The sequence below is a fragment of the Macrotis lagotis genome, chromosome 2 (assembly GCF_037893015.1).
Source record: "Macrotis lagotis isolate mMagLag1 chromosome 2, bilby.v1.9.chrom.fasta, whole genome shotgun sequence".
In the NCBI taxonomy this organism is placed as follows: Eukaryota; Metazoa; Chordata; class Mammalia; order Peramelemorphia; family Peramelidae; genus Macrotis; species Macrotis lagotis.
The window spans coordinates 224,272,995-224,290,390 of record NC_133659.1 but is presented as its reverse complement, the minus strand read 5'-3'; the positions used below and the strand labels follow the sequence as shown (position 1 = coordinate 224,290,390).

The following is a 17,396-nucleotide window of genomic DNA, read 5'->3' as shown; positions in this document are numbered from 1 at the left end:
TGACTTAGTCTTGTCTTTATTCACTTTGTATTTCTTAGTAGGTCTCCCTGGAACTGAAATTATTCAGAAGACATTTTCCCCAAGTCTCTCTCCCCCAGAAAGGTGAGTTTTTAGGACCCTTTTATTGTCATGGAGTTGAGGAGGCAGGATAAATGGAATAACTCTTGATTGTATTCTCTATCTAGGCAGGGCAAGGGAGGTGATGGACTTGTCAAGGACTGGAAGGGAAGGAGCAGGGACATGACTTGTACATCAGACTACCTGATGGATGACTTAAGGGAGAAATTGCAGAATCCTGAAGGCAGGAGGGCTTTGAAAATACAGGCTTGATTTGTATCTAGGCAGGGTTTATACTGAAGAAGAAAAATACTTTTTTTTTTTAATTCAGTAATGTTCTAGTGCGTCGACGCCCTGCTCGGAGGATCATGAGTCAGGTAACAACACTGGCCTTTCAGGGCAACTCCTTCTTGGATCAAATCAGTGTTATTGGTGGAAACCACACAGGCATCTTCATTCACCGGGTCACCCCTGGCTCTACAGCAGATGAGATGGCTTTGCGTTCTGGCACCCAGATTATGATGGTATGTATGTATGTCTGGAATCTGGTCCCTGGTTGTGTGAATAACTTGATTTTTTTGATGTATGGAGAAGAAATAGTAATGTGAATGGCCCCAAACATTAGATAATACTTAAGTCTCTTTTATTTAGTTTTGGATCTGTCAATCTATTTGCTTATCTAGTTATCTTACATATTTATATATATATATATATATATATATATATATATATATATACATCTAATAGATGGACATCTGGACATATAGATTTATAGAGAGAATATATAAAGTGTGTAATACTACTCTATTCTCTAGCACATGGATCAGGTACAATCTTGGGAGCCTCTTTTGAATAATCATTTCATTTCATCTCCACCTGTGTCTCTCCTGTTAACATAAGAAATTTTCTTTGAAAGGGCCCTCTCTGGTCTTCTGCAGGAATTTATTAACTTAAATATAACACAGGTTTACTTAAGGGACAATAAGGAAGAGAAAACTCTTGGCAAAGCAACTGAAACAGCTCTTTCATCTTCCTCTTGAACCGTCATCCTAGGTCTCATGGTTAATTTAGTGTGTCCTCTGGCACTCTTACTCTTCTTCCTTAGGAACAAGCAATCTGTACCATGTATTCATGTTGTTCCAAACTCAGTCTCTACTATTCAACATTCTTATTTCTTGTATTATGTCTCAAACTGTCCATTTCCTATGTGGTTGCTGATTTAGAAGTTCTTGATGCTTTGTAAGCATTATGCTCTTCCTCTTTTTCCTACAAGAGATATGGGTGGGGAAGAAGTAGCATGCTATTTTCTGATTGACACATTTCTTCTGGTGTGTGTGTGTGTGCCTATTTGTCTTTCTTTACTCACACAGTCTCACAGAAGTGGGTTTCCATTGAAAGAGAAGTTATAATTGAATTATGAAATTTGTGTTTTAAGAAATCTATAGGGGCGACTAGGTGGTGCAGTAGATAGAGCACAGGCCCTGGAGTCAGGAGGACCTGAGTTCAAATCCGACCTCAGACACTTAATAATTACCTAGCTGTGTGGCTTTGGGCAAGCCATTTAACCCCGTTTCCCTTTCAAAAAAAAAAAACCTAAAAAAAAATCTATACACTTTGTTGTTGTTGTTGACTCTTCTTGACTCCATTTGTGGTTTTCTTGGCAAAGATTCTGGAATGTTTGCCATTTCTTTTGCTCATTTTTACAGAATAGGAAACTAAAACAAATAGGATTAAATGACTTTCCCAAGTTCACACAGTATATATCTAAGGCTGGATTTGAACTCAGGTATTCCTGATTCAACATTTTATCCACTGAGCCACCTAAGCTGCCTATATAGATTATTACTTACTACCATTTGTCTCTTCTTCTCCTGGACCCTGTAAGTCTGAAACGATTTTGAATTAAATAAGCCTGGGATGGGAGATAACTGTGGGGCAAGCTGTGGAGGGAGATAATTTTTCTTGGCAAATGATGATGATGAAGAAATTGGATTCTGTCCTGTAAGAAGAATAGGTAGTTTTATGCCAGAGTAGGTAAGCTGCTGCTGAAGATATGAGCAAAGATCAGAAAGTTATCTCCTGTCCCTCTTGGAGAATTAAAATGATACATTGGACAAAATTAGGAGAGCTAAGACTTTTTCATAGGATCTGAGATATATTACTACCAGTCTTGGTCCTTCCTCCTGAAATTTCAGATTGTATGAATTTCATCTCCATTGCTTCCATTTTATTCTTTCTCTCATTATCATAACCTTTAAGACAGGGCAGTTGATTTGTGGGGTTAGAAGACAGCAGCTGTTTTCAATAGATATCCACTTTCTCTCTTACTCTGCAGGCAGTAAATAAAAGCAAAGAGAGACTGGACTGGTGTTTTACAAAGGAAGGTCCATTATACTGAAACTGAGGGCTGGTTATCTGAGAAGAAAAGCAAGAGATGGGTCTAATGAGACCTTTGGATGACAACAATATGACTACAGGGTTCTATTGTTCTTTCGTATCTTTTTCTAGGCATGACTCCCCCCACTCCGGAAATGTGATGTATGGATTGTACTGTCTAAGATTCTGGGTTTATATAATGCCAATGAGTTTGAGTGATGATGGTTCTGAGTCACAAAGTCAGCAGCAGCAGTATTGAAAATAATGTCTGAGCTCTTCACTGTTCTCTTGGACATGCTTGTTTTAGAGACTCAAAAACGATTGTAGCTGGAAGCCCCAGATATTCTTATCCTTTGAAGAACATAACAAAGATATGGTTTAGTTCGATTACAGACAGGACATATGAATAGTTTGGCAGAGAGGCTGCCTTTTCTTATAGACTATTATCTCTGAGTCACCCCTGAATCAGGGAATTAGTGAAAGTCAACATCAAAGAACCCCTAGAGGATAACAATAATCATAAGGTATCTTTTAATTTTGGACTGGTATTGTTTAATAGTGGAAAATTTCACACATAGTAGGCACTTAAGTATTTGCTGAATTGCATTGAGTAATCTCTTGCAGATTTGAGCTGTCATCTTATGTTAAGTGTTGCTTGCTTTGTCCATAGGTGGATTATGATTCAAAGGACATCACATTCAAGGTCATTCTGGAGGATACAACCCTGGAACAGGCAATAGGGTTTCTCAAGAGGGTGAATGGCTTCTGCTGCCTATCTGTGAAGGTCAACATGGAGGGTACAGATTCCTTTCAATTCTTTATTTCCCTCCCAAAGTTTTACCATACTCTTCTTTCCTACCCTTCACCTTCCAACTATTATTCTCTATAAGATCCTGTTTCTTTGGTCATTGCATACTCACCACTCCCCATTCACCTCCAGAATCATAAATTCAGAGCATGCCCAGATTTAATCCCCACAAAACTATCAAAGTATCTAGAAATCTTCTTGTTGTTTTAAGCCTTTTTTAGTGGTGTCTGACTCTTTGTGACCTCTTTCGGGATTTTCTTGGCTAAAAAGTTGGTTTAATTTGCCATTTCCTTCTCTAGTTCATTTTATAGATGAGGAAACTGAGGTAAACAGAGTTAAGTGACTTGCCCACCTAGTAAGTGTCCAAGGTCACATTTGAACTCAGGACTTTCTTATTCCAAGTTTACCATTCTATCCAATGTGCCACCTAGCTGCCCATTCCAGTAGAAATCCTTCTTCAGATCCCAATTCTAAGAAATTGCAGTTCTAGAATGAGAATCTGCTTCTGATGCTAAATGTGTGACTGAGCAAGTCATTTAGTTTCTCTGTACTTTTGTCATCTGAAAAATGAAGGGTTTGTGCTACATGGTCTTTATAATTCCTTCTAGCCCTAAAGGTATGATTCATACCAACATCAAATGAGATGCTCAGATTTAGAGACCTCCCAACTCCAAATGTTCACATGGACTATTTGTGCCTGACCCTGATTCCCAATTCATCTGATTAACCACAGTTAGACACACTTAAGTGATGACGTTTTGGTCTTCTTTGAGAGCATGAAGGAAAACAACTTGCTCTCTGCAGGGTAGGCTGCTCTAAAGCACACTTCACTTGTATCTCTAGCCTATCCCTAGCCTCCAGTCTACAATGTTGCTGCTGTTTCACATTTTCATTGTTCTTTCTCCTCTTCCTATAATTGACAGGTTATAAGAAACTAGTCCAAGACATAGAGAACAAGGTGACCACCTCAGGGGATTCATTTTATATCCGGGTCAACTTGGCCATGGAGGGGAAGGCAGATGGAGAGCTACAGGTACAGTGTAATGACATCCTGCATGTCACAGACACCATGTACCAAGACCAAAGTTGTTGGCATGCTCATCGAGTCAATTTGTACAACATGAAAGACACAGATCATGGCACCATCCCCAACTACCCACAGTGAGTTGCCTGTACCAAATGTATATACTACTTATTCAGTCATTCAACATAAATTGATGAGGTGACCCCTAGTCTAAACTTCAACTCAGGATATTGCTGATGATCTTAGAGGTATGTTATACATGTGGTGCATCCCTAAAGAGTTCTGGGCTTAATTTTGCAAAACTTTTCCCAGAATGTGCTATGGTATCCAGGGAATAAACCAAGATCACTTTAAGATGATATAAAGGGACTAGGTGATCTAGGCCACAAGCCAATGAGGTATGCTGAATTACCACAAAGAGTTAAAACAACTTCCTCCATAAAGAAATTTTGTTAGACTTGTTAGTAATAACTTTCTCCCTTAGACCTTACAGGATACTTTTGGGGCACCTTTGAAATGCATTTATCCTGTATTATTATGCAGTATAATTATTTGTGTATGGTTTGTAAGCATCTATAATCTGTAGTTTTATAAAGCCAGGGCAGTTATAAGCTTTATATATTTCCCTAGCAGCTAGTATACTAATCAAAATGCAGGAGATATTTCATGATTTTTATTGTTGAATTTCTTTAGAGACTTTCACATATAAAGATCTAGCATAATAGAACCATAACTGAACACTGGATGATTCTGTTAAGAATGTATTTCTAATCTAAGCATGCTCAAATAAAAGAAAGGTCAAACACTGCAGTGCCATGCGTCTGTTCTATAACATGAAATGACAATATTCTAGAAGATCATGAGACTTTCAATCCTTGCTATACACATAGCAAGAAACCCATAGAACACAGAATGAGAATGGACCTGTAGGGTGATTATCCCATAGATTAGGTGTGAAAGCTCCACTGACAATTTCCAAGAAAACAATTGTTTTAAAAGGTTTGGCACTCTGAAATAAGGAACCATTCTCTTCTTGTCCACCAAGAAGAGCTGTGACTCAGTGGACCTTTAATAAGGTATGATCCTTAGCTCATTTCCTTTCTCTTTCAATCTGCTGAGTAAATCAAGAATATCTGAACCTCTCTCTGGAAGTCTGGAAACAGGGCTGGGTCCCTTCCCCTCCCATTACTCCTGAACATGGCAACTGCTCCCATTGGCAGCTAGAATAGTGTCTCATCTAAATAAACTTGAGCCTGGGCCTTTGGCTGCCTTTTTTTTGCTTTATGTGTCTTTCCCAACCCTGGAGACAACCTAGTTCATTCAAGAAGCTGGAGCCCCTGCGTAGCAGCTGCTAACCATTCTGCATGCCAGTATTTTTTGGAAAACATGACTAATAGCAGGAGGATGGGTTCAATATTTCATGTGATTGATTAGATTACAAGGATCTATAAGGAATTATGCAGATAGTGAAAAGCAATGATTTAGCAGTGCCACAAACTTTCAGATCCTGATAATTTTAAGTAACCTCCTAGAGAGTAGCTGTACTGTTGCTACCTGTTTAACTATTTTTAGTCAATGGAGGTTTAAATGTGTGCAGGGTATTTGAACCTTAACCCAAAATAACTACTTGGAGTCCTCTCAAAGTTGCAGCAAAGAGTTAAAATTTAATTTGGTTCTTGCAAGAAGCCAGGCAGTTCCTAACTCTCTATGAGAGAGAAAGCAGGAAAAGCCAAATTACAGAAGCTGAAGCAGGGTTAAAAAAACCACAAAAACCACAACCCATTTCCCCTCCTCTTTTCTGCCCACCCTTACAACAATTGGTCAAACTTGATGGTCCAAAGAGAAGGGGAGTGTACCTAAGCTTTCCCCGGAGAGTCTGTCTTTGTTTACACCTTATATGGTTAGGGTGACATAATTTTTCTAGCCGGAGATCCGGGTTCTCACCTGATTCTTGAGAAATAGAAAAATGAGGCCTATGGCTTAGACTAATTTAGCACTATGTTTCTGAAAAGTCAGCACTTTTGCCCCTCACAAATGTCTTGCGTATAGTAGGCATTTCTGTTTAGTAGAGGGAATGAATAAGCTGTCTTATATTTGATATATATTGTATATTGAGTACCTTTCTATTCCCTACTTTGGGAAAGTCCAAGAAAAGAACAGAATTTGAACTTTAAGTAATGTTTCTTGTGGCTCCAGAGAAGGGTCAGACAGAACCAGATATAAGACCAATGAATCCAAGGACCCTTGGTGAAAAGAGAGAGAGATTGAACACCTCCTTGGGTAGATCCAGTCTTCTAAAGAGTCAGGTTCTTTTTCCTCATAGCATCCTCATAGCAATCCTGAAGAAAACTATCAAGACATGAAGTAGTTAAATACTTATTTTAAATTTCACCTCAGTCCTGTGCTGGTCAAACAATTCTATCTAGGTCCCTGTCTTATGTAATTACTGACCATACCCTGCTTTTTTTCTGGTGATCATCTCCAAAAAGCACCAAAGTTGCAGACTATTCACTTGCTCCCTGATAACTCTAAGGGACCCGTAGGAGTTCAACTCTGTGAACTCACTAGACTGATTCCAGTGCAGGAAATGTTCATCTCAGGATTACTATTCAGTCACCTATTTTTAACTCAGGAAAGAAAGAGAAATTGAAGGAATTAGAATTGGGAAGAAAGAGACAAAACTTACACTTTGCAGATAACATGATGGTATACCTAGAGAATCCCAAGAAATCATCCAAAAAACTACTGGAAAAAATAGCAATTTTAGCAAAGTTGCATAAATCCTTAACTTCTCTATATATGACTAGCAAGAAACAGCAGGGAGAGCTAGAAAGAGAAATCCCATTCAAAGTAACCTCAGACAATATAAAATACCTGGGAGTCTATTTGCCAAGGCAGACTCAGAAACTTTTTGAAAAAAATTATAAAACACTTCTCACACAAATTAAATCAGATTTAAATAACTGGGCAAATATCAACTGTTCATGGATAGGTAGAGCTAATATAATAAAAATGACAATTCTACTAAAACTAAACTACGTGTTTAGTGCCCTACCAATCAAAATTCCAAAAAAAAATACTTTAATGAGTTAGAAAAAGTTGTAAGTAAATTCATATGGAGAAATAAAAAGTCAAGAATTTCCAGGGATTTTAATGGAAAAAAGTGCAAAAGAAAGTGGCTTAGCCCTCCCTGATCTAAAATTATATTATAAAGCATCAGTCATCAAAACTGTCTGGTATTGGCTAAGAAATAGAGTGGTGGACCAGTGGAACAGACTAGGTACAATAGCAAGAAACGATTATAGTAATCTGTTGTTTGATAAACCCAAAGAGTCCAGCTATTGGGATAAAAACGCTATCTTTGATAAAAACAGCTGGGAAAATTGGAAGTTGGTATGGAAAAAACTTAGAATAGACCAACACCTCACACTCTATACCAAGATAAGATCCAAATGGATACAGGATTTAAACATAAAAAAACAATACTATAAGCAAATTAGAAGATCAAGGACTAGTTTACCTGTCAGATCTATGGAAAGGGAAGCAGTTTACGATTAAGGAAGAGATGGAGAACATTACTAAAAACAAACTAGATGATTTCAATTACATTAAATTAAAAAGCTTTTGCACAGACAAAACTACTGTAACTAAGATCAAAAGAATGTAGTAAACTGGGAAACAATCTTTACAACTAATGTTTCTGACAAAGGACTCATTTGTAAAATATACAAAGAACTGAGTCATTTAAAAAAAAAGCCATTCCTCAATTGACAAATAGCCAAAGGATATGCAAAGGCAGTTTACAGATGAGATCAAAGCAATCCATAGTCATATGAAAAATTGTTCTAAATCATTACTCATTAGAGAAACTCAATTTAAAGCTTCTCTGAGGTACCACCTCACACCTCTCAGACTGGCCAATATGACCAGAAAGGACAATGATCATTGCTGGAAGGGTTGTGGGAAATCTGGGACACTATTACATTGTTGGTGGAGCTGTGAACTCATCCACTCTTTCTGGAGAGCAATTTGGAATTACGCCCAAAGGGCAACAAAAATGTGCATACCCTTTGATCCAGCAATACCACTACTGGGTCTATACCCTGGAGAGATGATGAAAAAGGGTAAAAACATCACTTGTACAAAAATATTCATAGCAGCCCTGTTTGTGGTGGCAAAGAAGTGGAAATCAAGTAAATGTCCTTCAATTGGGGAATGGCTTAGCAAACTGTGGTAGATGCATGTCATGGAACACTATTGTTCTATCAGAAACTAGGAGAGTTTCCCAGGAGGGATGGAAATTCAGGGAAGCCTGGAGGGATTTGCATGAACTGATGCTGAGTGAGATGAACAGAACCAGGAAACACTGTACACCCTAACAGCAACATGGGGGTGATGTTCAACCTTGATGGACTCACTCATTCCGTCAGTGCAAAATCAGGGACAAGTTGGGGCCTTCTGCAATGGAGAATACCATCTGTATCCAGAGAAATGACTGTGGAATTTGAACAAAGACCAAGGACTATTGCATTTAATTTAGAAAAAACCTGATATCTTATTGTCTGATCTTGTTATCTCTTATACTTTATATTTCTTCCTTAAGGATATGATTTCTCTCTCATCACATTCAATTTGGATCAATGTATACCATGGCAACAATGTAAAGACTGACAAATTGCTTTCTGTGGGAGTTGGGGGGAGGGCAGTAAGATTAGGGGGAAAATTGTAAAACTCAAAATAAATAAAATCTTTAAAAAAAATAGAAAAGAAAAGAAAAGGCAGCCAGAGACCCAGAGACTTATCTAGCCATTGATCCAGTTACCACATGGAAGTAGTTGCCATGCTTCTAGAGTAAGAATAGGGTCCCAGCCCTGCTTTCACCCTTTCGGAGAGAAGTTCAAATAATACTGATTCACTTGGTGTGATAGAAAAGAGAAAGGGACTGAGGTCAAGAACATGCTTTATTAAAGTTCACTGAGTCCATGGCTTTTCTTTTTCACTGAACAAGAAGGGAATTCTTCATCATTTCCAAGTACCAAGCTCTTTAAGCTACACATGTCCCTAAAAATTGGCATAGGATCCAAGGCAGTGTCCCCACAGGCCCATACTCATGCATGCTCCATAGAATGTAACTGTGGCTATTGTATAATGCTGTGTTCTAGAGTAGACTGGACAACTCCCCCTCCTGTTGGGTTTTAGTCTTTTCCCTCAACAGCTTCTTTTTACAACTTCCCATTGGTAGTGGTTACACCAACCCCAGAGTTCCTGATGGTTGAGTCACCAACTCATTCTCTTCCATTTTTGTGGCAGGGCTCAACAGCAGCTCATCACCCTCATCCAGAACATGACTCAGACAACCACAGTCACCCGAAAGGTGAGGAAGCCTGGAGGGGCAGGAAGATATAAGCTAACTTTGGTTGTCCCTATACCCAGACTACAAAAAAAAAATCCATGGGTAGGAATTTGGGTCAAAAGGTCCAACTTTCTCTTAGGACCCTTTCCTCTTATTCTTCAATTATTCTCTCCTGATCAATATTCTGATCTCCTCTAAAATAGGATACTGGAGTAGTGGAGGCAAAAATCTGACCCACAATACTTCCCTTCTCAGGGGGTTTCTAGGTTGGAGTTTGGAACCTGCTCTTCTGTATCTTTTCATAGCTATTATTTTCTGGTTCTAGAACTCTAGGACCCAACTCCTAATCTTAGTATCCAAGTCCTGACTATGATTAGCTGCATAAATGTACTGGCATTATTCACTGACTCAAGTCTATGCATCTGTATAATATCACAGTCTTTAATGCTATCATTTCCTGGTTTAATTTGCCCTCAGTTTGCCATTCTTTGTTTACTCTTCCACCCTATTTCTCTTGGCTTATCTCTCTCCCAACACCTCCAGCTCCATGAGGAGAAGGACTGTTTTTTTATTTTTTTTTTTGCATTACTAATGCCTAAAACAATGCCAAGTTCCTTGTTTGTTAGATTAGATAGGAGGTATTCCATCTGAGAGGCTTCCCTCCAGCCAACTGTTTGAAGCCCTTTTCTTGTAGTCCCTGGTTCTCCTAACCTTATACCCACCCCATAATACAAATGTGGAAACTTCAGATGACCTGTGGGGAAGGGAGAAAGAGGAATATAGGAAATCTACTCAATGGGCCAAGATTGGCCTTTACCCTCCTGGAAGGTAAAGCTGGAGACAAGACTTTGGAGCCTTTCAACCCACTCTCTGGAACTTTAACCTCCATCTCTTCCTTTTCTTTCTCTCCCATTCACTGCTTTTGCAGTCATCTGGGGGACAACAGAAATTAGTGCGCATAGTCAGCATGAACAAGACCAAGGCCAACCAACGGTGTTCCTCCTTCGAAGGGAGTCTGGCTGAGCCCAGCAAGTTGGAAGGTGGGACCAATCAATCAGCTAATCAATCAATAAACAAGGTTGTTGTTGTTGACTAGTTTCAGTGGTGTTTGACTATTTGTAACCCCATTTGTGGACCTCAAAGGGAGGTAAAGGGAGACCCAGGGAGGGGGCTCCAGGGATGACAAGGGGCCATTACCCAGAGGTAAGTTTTATCATGGAGGCACCATTCTGCTGTGATGGGTAACCAGCTGTATTATAAAGAGGATCATGAAAAACAGAAGAAAAATAGACTTAACTAAAGAAACTGGAAAATAGGACTAAGGTGAGAGGAGCATCAGAAGGGATGATGGAGCCTTACCCACTATTTTTTGCCTACACAGATTCATCTATGATGTGTTTTTGGGCTGAGAGTTGCTTTACACTAGTGCCTTATACACTGGTAAAACCCTATAAAACAAGTAGGCCTCGGCCTGTGCTCTTTGTACCCATGGTGGTTGGAAGGATCCTGAATGAGAAGCTGAGCTTCCTCAAGGACTTTGAGAAATGCCCGACAGGTATGCATGTCCCCCTTCTAGCCAGGCCCCAGGGCAGTGCCAAACAATTTCCTGCTGTCTCAGAGGCTCTCTAATGTGAAGAAAATACATGTTACAAGGGGGCAGTGAATGCATGTCTAATTAGGGGAGTCCCACTCTGACCAATTAATCAATCAATCAGTTAATCAATCAACAAGCATTTATTAAGCACCTGCTATCTATCAGGTACTCTGCTAGGCTTTAGAACTACAAAACCAAAAAATGAAATAATCTCTGCTTTCAGGAAACTTACATTCTAATAGGGGATACAGAAAGCACACAAAATATACAAAATAGAGAGATGGTAACCTCAGAGAGCAAGTTATTAGGACCAGGAAGGAATGGAAAAGGCTTGCCTGAGCCTTGAAGAAAGCCAAGTATTTTAAGAGGTAATCTTTAAAGCCTCATTTTTTTTTGAGGAGGAAGAACATAGGGGCATAGAGGAGGAAATATATTTTGGGACAGAGGGTGGTCACAGATGAATTTAAAAAACAGCAAGGGAGACAGTATGACTAGATCCTAGAATGTGTGGCTCTAAATGTATATGACTTTTTTATAAAGTTTAGCTATGAAAGGAAGAAGAGACAAAGGAAAATAGCAAATAAGGATAGTGGCATCCCACAGGGTTTGTTTGTTTGTTTTTTCCACAATTGATTTTTTATTTTATTTTTCCAATTACTCATATTATGAAAGTTTTTCAACATTCATCCATGCATATGCATATTTATAAGTTACATAATTTCCTTCCACCCCCACCCCCAACAATGAACAGTCTGGTGACCACTGTACATATGCATTTGTATTTAACATATATACAGCTAAGTCATTTTCTGTATGAGGAATTAGGGCTAAGGGAAAAGAAAGAAAACCATGAGATAGGAGAAAAAACATAAGAGAAATATTTAAAAAGTGAACATAGTGTTCATTCAGATTCTGTAGGTTTTTCTTTGTTTTGTTTTGTTTTGTTTTTCTTCCTCTGAGGTGTGGATTGCACTATTTATAACAGGTATCTTAGGATTGTCCTAGGTCTCTGAGCTGCTGAGAGGAGCTGCATCCATCAAGGTTGATCAACTCACAGTGTTGTTGTTAATGTGTACAATGATCTCTCTATAAGGGCTTTTAAAATTTTTTTTTATTTAAGGCAATAGGGTTAAGTGACTTGCCAAAGGTCACACAGCTAAGCAATTATTAAGTGTCTGAGGCTGGATTTGAATTCACGTCCTTCTGACTCCAGGGCCTGTGCTCTATCCGCCATGCCACCTAGCTGCCCTTCTGCAAGGGTGTTTTAAAGGATGGGGAAGAAATGGTAGTGTTTGTAGATAGCAAGGAAAGAAATAGTAGATAGGGAAAACTTAAAGATCAGAGGAAGAGGTGATAGTAGGGGCAATATCCTAGAGAAGATAGGAGACTATGGAATCAAGGACATATATATATATATATATAATTATATATATATATATATATATGTATGTATATAGTAGCCTTGGCTTTGTGGGGGGGAACTCTTATCTTCTTTAGGGATTATAATAGGAAATGTGCAATGAGAAGAGAGAAAAAAGAAAGATCTTGTGGAAAAATGGCCTTAATTTTTCTCTGTGAAGTATAAGTTAAGGACCTTAACTGAGTAGTAGACTCAAGGAGAGAAGAGTTTTGGAATTGTCATGGAGTGAATAGAACAAAGAATCAATTAAGGAAGATAGATTTTCCTTATCACAGTGAAGGTTATTTGAGATTAGATAACATAAATTTGTGCTGCACCCAACCACCACAATGGCATGATTTTCTTCAACTCCCTTCATCAGTATGCAAATATGAGAGAAGAAGGTAATGATGTGAGTACTACAGGGGACTGTAGTATTGGGATTTGACAAAGTGTAAGTAGCAATAGGATGAGAGAACAATGATTTCAAAAGACTTGGATGGTATAAGGGGACATAGGGATTGGATGACTTTGTAAGGACAAAGAATAGTTTAGAGAGAAGTGAGGAAAAGGGAGAGAAGGAAGAATAGGAAACTGTGATCAGATAAAAGAATTTCAGAATTCTTGATCATTGAAGTGGAGCCGTTGTGAATTATGGCAGAGTCACCATCTTTGCGTGTAGGTGAGGTAGGAGTGGAGGGGGATGTCATGAGAAATGAACTGACTTGGATAAGGCATGCATGCTTATCAAATTTCCAGATGCAAAGCAAGGTTGTTGTTGTTGTTGATTAGTTTCAGTGGTGTTTGACTCTTTGTAAACCCATTTGTGGTTTTCTCAGCAGAGATAATAAAGTGGTTTGCTGTATCCTCAATCTCATTTTACAGATGAGGAAACTATGGCAAAAGGGTCATACAACTAATAAGTATCTGAGTCTGGATTTTTAACTCAGGATGAAGTCTTCCTGAGTCAGGCCTGGTGTTCTACAGTGCCACCTAGATACAAAGCTGGAAGGGATGACTAACACAATGGATGACAGGTCCAAAATGTTCTACAGGCTAGAGCAATGAACTGAAGAGAAGATTAACTTAAGTAAAGCATACTATTTCCTGTTTTTCCTGTTTGGCTAAAATTAATTTCAAATTCAAATGAAAATCATTTCTACATTATTTGTTATTTGAGATTATTTGAACTCCTGCTCTCCTCTATTTGTGTAGATAATTTAGCATTCACAGTTATGTGATATAAAGCCCCAGGCTATTTCTTGTTTTGGGAACAGAGCCCAATTTATAAAAGTGGCTTATGGAGGAAAAGACCTTTGCTGACTAGGGAGCTTTCTGTGAACAGACTCTTCCCTGTGGGGTGAAACCTCAGTCACAAAGAGGAATTTTTGCATCTGCAGAACTGGTTCAGTCAAGGTGATGTGGCCTTTCCTTCAGGGAATCCCCCAATACCCTCACATGATTTGGAGTGGGGATTGGACAATAGGCAAAGCTAAGGAAAGACACACAACAGCATAGTTGGGAGTAGTGACCTAGGAGAGGTCCAGAGGAGGATCACAAGATTTAATTGGTACAATCCATTGTGAGATTTTAGAGCCCTGAAGCAAAACCTTCATCACTTCAGACTGTATATTATTCTCTTTTAGAGCCATAATTATACTGGGGTATTGTCCCAACTGGGATGGTCCCCCCTTCACTGCTTGAATTACTTGCATTTTTATGCGCCCCATTATTATGGACCCCTTATATACAAAATTCCTACATTTATATGACCCTGTCCTTCCTATTCCTTTTTGCTTCCTAAGAGTATCTGAGTCAAGAAGAGTATGAAGAACGGAGACAGAGAGGAGACATAATCCATGAGAAGGAGGAGGCCAGCCACCACAGTTATGTAACCTATCAAGCCATAGAGTCCTTGGTGCAGAAGGTAAAGGAATTCTGTCCTATAGGGCAAAAGGTGGAGCGGAGAAGAAGGACCAATGCACTCTGGATAAGTCAGTGCAGAAAGGTCTTTGCAGATAGAGTTGTACCCTAAGATTCCAAACCTCACTCTCTAGAAAAGCTTGTCTATTCTGGAACTAATTTGCACAATGCAAGGGAAGGTTTTGTACAAGTGACAGCATCTTTCCATTTGGAGTTGAATTTTATTTCTCTAAATCCTTCCTGCTGTTTCCTTCTTTAGGGAATCTGAGTCAGGATCAGTTATTTGTCCTTCACAGGATTGCTTCAATTGAAGTCAATAAATATTTATTTTATTAAAGGCTCACTGGGACCCTATGTGAGGCACGGAGAATATAAGGAATCTTTAAGGAATCCAGGACGGTCATCAGAATTCTAGTCATTTTTTTTTTCCTCTTCCCAGGAACCTTAACCCTCTCCTCATTTTCTACAGAATGTGCATTGTCTCTTAGACATCAGACTGAACTGTGTGCAAACTCTGCACAGGATTAAGGTCTTCCCGATCATTGTTCATATCCCTGTCACAGAGAAGAACGCCAAGAAACTCAAGTATGTACACATCTCTGGGCATGGGAGGGGTAGTAACTCTCCCTAGAACTGGAGCCCCCTCCGACTTCCCATAGCATGTGTCCCAATAAAGCCTATGGGAACATACAAGGATTCAGGTTCCTTTTGTTTCCTCTTCTCACACACAATAGTATAGATTGTTTCACTGTTTGAAATGGGCAACTTCTTAACTAGGATAGGGAGATCAGAGCAGGATACTATTACACTTATACTTTTAGATTTTACAACAACTAAGTTTAGTGCCCAATTAGTGACAATAATTAGTTAAGATAAGAAGCTAGCAGTTGGCATGCCTCTTCTGCCACTGAGGTCCTCCTTCCCTTAGCCTTGCTCCCTCTGCAAGTAAATGTGACCTACTCAGTAGCAGTCTTATGGTGTCCTATGTCTCAGGCTTTCTTTCTTCCTCCCCCCCCCCCCAACTAAAGTTGTCTTTAAATTTTGATTTAAGGACACATTTCATGCTGTTTGTCCTAGGTGGAAGGCAATGAGTACAGTACAAAGAATCTGAGATTTTAGGTTAGAAAACTGAGTTCAAATTTTAGCTCTGCTACTTAAAATTTATTTTGATCAAGTTACTTAATTTCTATGACTCTCAGTGAACTTATCTTAAAAACAGAGGGGCAAGTGATTAAGGGATCTCGAAGTTCCCTTCCCAACTGTAGAAGCTATGATCCTATGGATCTTTTAAAAAAATTTTTTTTAAGGTTTTTTCAAGGCAAATTGGGTTAAGTGGCTTGTCCAAGGCCACACAGCTAGGTAATTATTAAGTGTCTGAGACAGGATTTGAACTCAGGTACTCCTGACTCCAGGACTGGTACTCTATCCACTGCACCACCTAGCTGCCCCTAAAATTTTTTTTAATTTATTTAAGGCAATGAGGTTAAGTGACTTGTCCAAGGTCACACAACTAGGTAATTATGAAGTGTCTGAGGTCAGATTTGAACTCAGATCCTCCTGACTCCAGGGCCAGTGCTCTATCCACTGCACCACCTAAGCTGCCCCATTCCTATGGATCTTGTTAAGCTTGAGTCAGGTGCTAAAATTTGGTTATGACTCTGGTTACACCACAGCCTCAGAGAACTGTGAAAAAAGGAATCTATTTTGGACCGGCCATCTCTATACCAAAGACAATTCTGGATCATTGTTTTAAATAATTTGTTACTGTAACATAATGGATAAAAAGCTTACTTCAGATCCACCAAGATCCAGTTTCAATTCTCTCTCTTCTGACATATGCTAGCTGTGTGACCCTGAGAAAGTCACTTAATTTTTCTTTAACATCTCTAGGCAACTTTCTAAGACAAAGTTGTAGATTTATAGAGAGATTCAATGAAATCAGAGATCTAGTACCTTTTCTTATCTCCATCCCTATTCCTGGTTAACATGGGTAGTCTAAATTAATTTAGTACAGGTCTAAAGTAAATAGAAACTTTTTTTAAACTCATAATTTAGGGGGTATGCAGACTTCCTGTCACCTATCTGTATTTTATTTTTTATTTTTTTAGGTTTTTGCAAGGCAAATGGGGTTAAGTGGCTTGCCCAAGGCCACACAGCTAGGTAATTATTAAGTGTCTGAGGCCAGATTTGAATTCAGGTACTCCTGACTCCAGGGCTGGTGCTCTATCCACTGCGCCATCTAGCCGCCCCCACCTATCTGTATTTTAAAACAATAACATTTATCCGTTTCTTAAAATTCCCTGGACTAGGTTCAGTCTCATATAAATATCTATTCTATAGTTTCGAAGAAACAATTAAATAAAGCACTAAGACTGCAGTCAGAAAGTCTGAGTTTAATCCAGTCCCATACATTCAATAGCTGTGTGGCCCTGGGCAAATCATTTAACCTCTGTTTTAGCTTCCCAACTATAAAATGAGGATCATAATAACATTACCTCTCAGGGTTATGAGGGATCAGATGAGATAATATTTTAAAAGGGTTTAGCACAATGCTTGATACAAAGGAGCTCTATATAAATACTATTAAATTGAGAAAAAAAATAACCTTCAATATACTAGAAGAACCCTTATCCTATAGAATACACAATTCAATGAATGATGCTTCTTCTATCCATCTGTTCTGTGTGTACTTTTTCCTGGGGACTCAGAGGAGCAATGATCTGAGTCCTTGGACACTTTGCCTAGTATCCCAGGATGCTAGTTCACTTACCCAAGATGCTTTCGAAGAACATCCCAGCCTCATCTTTGGAGACCTTTAGATCTAGACATGTTCAAAATGAGTGATGAGATGACACCCCTATC

The 17,396-nt window shown here is 38.9% G+C and overlaps 1 protein-coding gene across 3 annotated transcripts in view; it reads left to right on the top strand.

Moving 5' to 3' along the window:
• Window positions 1-17,396, top strand: part of CARD14 (caspase recruitment domain family member 14) — an 81,158-nt gene that overhangs the window by 59,619 nt on the left and 4,143 nt on the right. For all 3 annotated transcript variants that reach the window (XM_074224969.1, XM_074224968.1, XM_074224970.1), the window contains 9 exons: window positions 39-102; window positions 389-581; window positions 3,104-3,230; window positions 4,165-4,402; window positions 9,576-9,639; window positions 10,547-10,658; window positions 11,000-11,173; window positions 14,417-14,538; window positions 15,004-15,119. In XM_074224969.1, the coding sequence (XP_074081070.1) occupies window positions 39-102; window positions 389-581; window positions 3,104-3,230; window positions 4,165-4,402; window positions 9,576-9,639; window positions 10,547-10,658; window positions 11,000-11,173; window positions 14,417-14,538; window positions 15,004-15,119 (1,210 nt within the window). The remainder of the gene's footprint in view (window positions 1-38; window positions 103-388; window positions 582-3,103; window positions 3,231-4,164; window positions 4,403-9,575; window positions 9,640-10,546; window positions 10,659-10,999; window positions 11,174-14,416; window positions 14,539-15,003; window positions 15,120-17,396) is intronic.